The sequence below is a fragment of the Saccostrea cucullata genome, unplaced genomic scaffold (assembly GCF_032062105.1).
Source record: "Saccostrea cucullata isolate Sc308-1 unplaced genomic scaffold, CSIRO_AGI_Scuc_v1 ctg7662, whole genome shotgun sequence".
Taxonomy (NCBI): Eukaryota; Metazoa; Mollusca; class Bivalvia; order Ostreida; family Ostreidae; genus Saccostrea; species Saccostrea cuccullata.
This window is the reverse complement of record NW_026933006.1, coordinates 45,891-51,675: the sequence shown is the minus strand read 5'-3', so window position 1 is coordinate 51,675 and position 5,785 is coordinate 45,891. Positions and strand designations below refer to the sequence as shown.

Here is a 5,785-nt window from a genome sequence, read left to right as displayed (position 1 = left end):
ACGCAGCCAGCGCAGTGAGAACGCCGTGAACACGAGGTGAAAACTCCTAACGCGCCGTGAAAACTCCGCGGAATCGCAGTCAATCGCCGAGAGATCTCCTTGGGAACGCAGTAGAACGCCGTGAGATCGCCGTAGGATCGCGTCCGTCGCCGTAGGGACGCCGTGACATCTTCATATTATGAAAATTTTACAGAAATTTGTGCAGTTTTCCTGAAAATTTAACAACGCCGTAATGACTCCGTGTGAACGCAGCTTGGTGTGACAGGGCCTTAACGCCAGAGGACGGCGATCACTTTGAGCATGCACAAAGTACGCGTCGTGTGATCGCGGTCTGATAAGATCGCAGTAGAAAAGTAGTATGATCGCCGCAGCAGCGCGGTGAGATCTCCAACAACATAGTGGGAGCTCCGTACGAACGCCGTGAAGACGCGCATGATTGCACTGCGCTTCCACAGAGACCTCACGGAGACGTTGCGGAATCCTTGGAGATGTCACTGCGTTTCTATCGCGCTTTTACGGCGATTTTAAAATTTTTACAACATTGTAATGACTCCGTTTGCACGCAGCTTGGTGTGACAGGGCCTTTACGTACCAATTTCCTTTAAGATTGATGTTGTTTAAAGATAGTTTTATTTGGAATCATATACATGTAATTAAATTTTAGCTGTTTTCAATGGAACAAATTTTGCAAATCTGAGCACCGCTTTTTTCTGAATTTGCACATTTTTAACCTTACAAAATTGGTTATTCATTTATAAGAGAAAAAACTGAATCAACTGATGACTGAATATTTCAGTCCTTTTTCTCTGTTGTAAACTATTTATTACCATACAGATTTTCATGATGAAACAAGACAAGAAGATATCAAAGGTTTGTGATTTTAATAATAATATAATGATGATAATATGAATTCTGTATACTACTTAAAAAAACAAACCTCATCCTTCGTATATAGTTAAATTAAATATCAAATTTGCTCATACGGTAAATTAAAGACATTCATTATTAGTATTGTAAATCAAAACTGTTTTCCTCCAATTCATATATGCACAATTTAACAATTAAATTTAGCTATAACTTGTATTTTAACAGATTATTTTCAAATGTTACATCACAGCTATCGAATTGAAGATATTTTTAGCGTTTAAATTTTACAAATCTTCCAGAGTAAAGTTTCATAGTAAAACAAAGTACATGCATCAAAGTTTTACTGCAGTTAAATACAGTAACCTATAGTTAACTACTTAAGAGTAATTTTTGTTAGGGGAGGTGTGACTTTTTTTAAAAGATGAATTCAAAAATGTTCTTTATTAATCGCTTTTTTGTTACATTTTGATATTTATTAGTAAAAAAAGCTTACAAACAGCTAAACATTAAAATATAACATCGGAAAAAGTCTTTGTTAAAATTTTCTCTAGATTTTATTTACATTTTACAAACACTTGGTCCTCTAATTGTGCCTAATATCATTACCATTTTCTAAGTTTCACCTCACTTTATTGGTATTCAATCCAATCGAAATTGATCTGATTTGAAAAAGAATAAAAATAATTTGCTAGAAAGGTTTTTTTGTTATTTACAACGAATTTTATTTTAGCTCAAGCAAAGGAACATCTTGAGAGCTATCGGGAATTTGACGAGTACTACGTTGAAACGTCCTTATATAAGAAGATACAGAACTGCTTCAAAGAAAATGGAGTAGTAGTCATAGAGGGACCAACTGGTTGTGGCAAAACAGCAGCTGCAACACATTTGTTATTAAAGTATTACGAGTTGACAGGTATTGACATAATGAAAGTAACACAATTTACCGATCTATATCAATGTAAGAGTGAAGGGGCATCATCGGTCATTTTTCTAGTGGATGATTTAGATATTGATAACCCTGATATGCTGAAATGGAAAGCTGCTTTTGAGGTGCTATACACAAAGATGAAAAAAGCACGTGAGATACATCGCAGAGGAGCTCACAGAATTAGATTGGTTGTTACAGCGTTTCATATCCCATCGATATTACTAACTCTCCCAATATTTTCAAAAAACTTTTTAATTCTTGAATCAGAATTAAATAAGAGGGAAAAAATTAAAATTTTGCGGAAACAAATGAAATACGCTAGTGAACATTTGAATATCAAGTATGAATCAATTAATAAAGATGTTCAGGAAAATGTTGAATCTGCAAGTACAGTTGTTGGATTTCCTCTCGCTGCCCAGTTGTACGCTAGAGAAGAAAAATATCGTAAGAAAGGAAAGGAGTTTTTCGAAAGTCCAAAGGTATTTTTCAAAGATTCATTGAAAGAGTATGTAGAAAACGATAAAAGCAAAAGCATACTCACAGCACTCATCATAGTGTATTTGCGTGAAATATATGAAAGAAACGGAAATATACCAGACGATATAGCTGTGGCAAAGCTAGCCTTCCCAGAAACATGCAAGAAGGTCATAGATTCCCATATAGTCAATAGACTGAAATTGAAATATGAGAGTGTATCTAATTCTGCAACAAAGCTTCTTGGACTTTTCTTTTTGAAAACAGAGGAGGGCACCTATAAGTTTTGTCACTCGCTTGTTTTGGATTCAGTAAGTTCCTATCTTTTTGACGAGTACTTTGAAACTGTTGTTGAACATTTTCCTTTGGCTGTCATTGCATATGAAACACACGAATTTTCGGATTACACAGAAACACAATTCTCTTTTATCAGTGACAGATTGATAAGGGAATTGGAAGCTGGAAATTTGGAAGACGTTTGTAGGTGTACCATTCTGAAAAATGAATTTATTTTAAAAATCATGAGAAGAAGATTACAAGAAAATGAAACAACTTTGAAAAAAATATTAACGGTATTCGACTGTCAGCATGAACATTTGCGACTTACATTTTGGGCAGGTCGATATGGACTGTTGAAATTTTCAGCCATGCTGTTAAATTTTGTAGATACGCACATCTTGAATGAGCCGTTATTGAATCGATACTTTTCGCTACTAGGAGAATTTTCTTTAAAGTCTCCAAGAGACCTGAATGATACAATCCACAACATCAAAAATTCATCAGATATTAGAAAGGTATTGTTCGCTGAAAGGCAGAGTTTTATTCATGAAATAATTTCATCCAACAGACAAGATGGTGATGTCAAGGCAATCCTCGAACATCTTGTAAAGGACGGAATATCCATGGATACTCTTGACAGAAACAAAAGAACGCCATTGATGATTGCTGTATATTGTGACAAAGACAGGGGCTCAACAATTGACCTGTTGTTGGCAAAATCAGATTTGTCAAAAGTAGACAGCAAAGGTTATTCTGTTTTTCATCATTGTGTTGCAGCTGAGAAAAATGATAAAAAATGTTCTCTCATTCTTTCGAAACTTCTTGGTTCTTACAACATTCCTACAAATGTTTTGAATCTTGAAAGCAGTTCTGGTTTGACAGTTCTGCACAGAGCGGTCATTGTAACAAATCACAGCAGAATAATTTGCATGCAGATTTTGCTTGGTTTTGATAAAGAACTCTGTAAAAATGAGATGCTAGATAAAACAGGTAGATCTCCAATATACAATATGATTAAATATCTGAATAAAAGGAGCATATTTGTTGAACTGGAGAGATTGATTCGAGCATGTATACTCTTACTACATAACTGTTCCCCTTATGACAAGGCAGACAGCGATGAAAAAAGTGCTTGGGATGTTATTAAAGAAAACAAATCTGGTATTCATCAAAAATTATTTCAATTAATCAAAGTTAGTCCAGATCAAGAAGAAATAATTGAAATCATTTGTTCTGTACTCGACGACTTACCACAGAATGCTGAAAGAAGTGATGTCCCTTTCGAAACACTTGTACCAAAAGGATCGGAAATCTTTTCTGCGGGTTTAAGAATGCTCTTTAATAAGGCAGCTCAGTGTTTGTGTTCTAAAACGTTCAGTGACGTTCAAACAATGTAATTTAAGGAATTGTTTTAAACCTTTTAATGTGTTTTCAAAATCTTTTAGAAAAACTGCCACAATTGATAACGGTACAACATAAAGAAAGTCAAATATATTTGTGTATTTAATACTCCAGCAAGTAAGCTTAGTAATGGAGAGACTGATTATAGTATTATTAAATGTAGTATACTAGTATTTCCACATCTTTGACACTGAGTCGATGTCGCCTCATGCATCTTTGACTCTGTTTAGATGTGAAATACGTAATTGTGTTTACCGTACATTTTTATGCCATACGTAACCTCATTGCATAATATTATAAACATTTATAGTTACTGTAGTTTTGTTACATGTGTCTCTGTATCTAACATAATATGTTTTATTCTGTTTGATATAACCAATTATTATATGCCTTTGGTATTTTTTAATAATTTTATTTAGTCTAAATAGTCTAATTTGATTGGACTAGACAGTCACATGACTTTGTTTTATATAGTATAAAGAATGTAGGTATAGAGCCACGCCCCCTTGGCAACATTGAGCTGGAACTACTTTTTACCATAACTTCCTGTTTACATTATAGTTTATAGTAAAATGTTAATCATTGAAAAGAAATAAAAAATATTTTTAAAGAAATTTTTTTAATTTTTTCTTCATGCCATCTTAAAGTAAATTACACAATTATTATGTAAATAAATAGTCAAGGCACTAATAAGATGGAACTATATGAGTTGTAATTTGTTGTATATTTCACAATGGCAGATTTTGACATGCTGGGGGTAGGAGAAAATGTTGAAATTGAAGAAATTGATGGTGAAACCCTTTATCAAATCTTTGATGGGGAACTTCATGTATCAACATCTAGAAATTAGGCTGAGGAAGAGATGGAAATGGTTTTAAATCCTATAAAAACAGAGGTAACTATGCTTAGAAACCCAGAATTAGACTGCAGGAAAAAAGATTCAAAACTGCTAATGAAACAGAGCTGCAGGAATTGAAAGAAAAAAGGCAATCAAAAGCTACAAAGTTTAAAACAAATTGAGGAGTAAATTTGTTTCAAGGTAAATGCATGTTTTAACTTTTATAAATGTAAATTATATCACGTCATCATCATTTTTGATATCCAGATTGGGACTTGAACCCAAATTCCCCACACAAATTGCATGTTTGCCTTACCATTAAGCTATCTGGATTAATATGAAATTTGACTTGATAAGTTGATAAAAAGAGGTCCCCCTTTTTGTAGAATGAAGTGTTGAAGCTTTGGGACTGCCAACTGATTTCCACAAAATTTCCGCTACTGAGCTGAATAAACAACTTGAAAAATTTTATGCAGAGGCTACACCTAAACCCAATGAAAAAAGATCACAATCTATGACAAAAAAAAACAAGCAATAGAATACCACAGTACATGTAATACATACAAGAGCATAAGATCAGCAATTAATCGCCATGTCCACGACACTGGACGTCAGTTTTACATAGTGCGTGACAGAGAATTTAGGGGTATCAATAATGTCTTAGACGGAAAACTAAAAAAAAATTACAAGAAGGGCTCTCTCGACCAACAAAGCACAAGGCTGTTATTCCTAAAAATGATCTCGATAAAATTTCAGCATACCTTTATGGAGATTCAGCTTCTGTGTCTTTAAGATTCCATATCTGGTTTTTAAGCGCCATTCAGTTTGTTAGCAGTGGACTTGAGTTTCACGAGCAACTTAAGGTCAACTCATCTGAATTTCACTTCGATGAAAATGGACAAGAGTACGCTGTTTTGTCTCATGAAACTAAACAAAACAAGAGGCCATTGGGCCACATCGCTCACCTGAGCAAATTGGCTAGGAAATAAAGCAGAAAT

The 5,785-nt window shown here is 34.2% G+C and overlaps 1 protein-coding gene across 1 annotated transcript; it reads left to right on the top strand.

Moving 5' to 3' along the window:
- The first annotated feature begins 764 nt into the window (after positions 1–764).
- LOC134236881 (uncharacterized) lies at positions 765–4,515 on the top strand. The gene is made up of 2 exons (XM_062719036.1): positions 765–870; positions 1,598–4,515. The coding sequence occupies exon 2, from the start codon at positions 1,792–1,794 to the stop codon at positions 3,943–3,945; it is 2,154 nt and encodes a 717-aa protein (XP_062575020.1). The 5' UTR covers positions 765–870; positions 1,598–1,791; the 3' UTR covers positions 3,946–4,515.
- The last annotated feature ends 1,270 nt before the right edge of the window (positions 4,516–5,785 follow it).

What these genes read in the sequence shown, in the direction of transcription:
- LOC134236881 (XM_062719036.1), top strand. Translation starts at nt 1,792, where the DNA reads ATGAAAGTAACACAATTTACCGATCTATATCAATGTAAGAGTGAAGGG.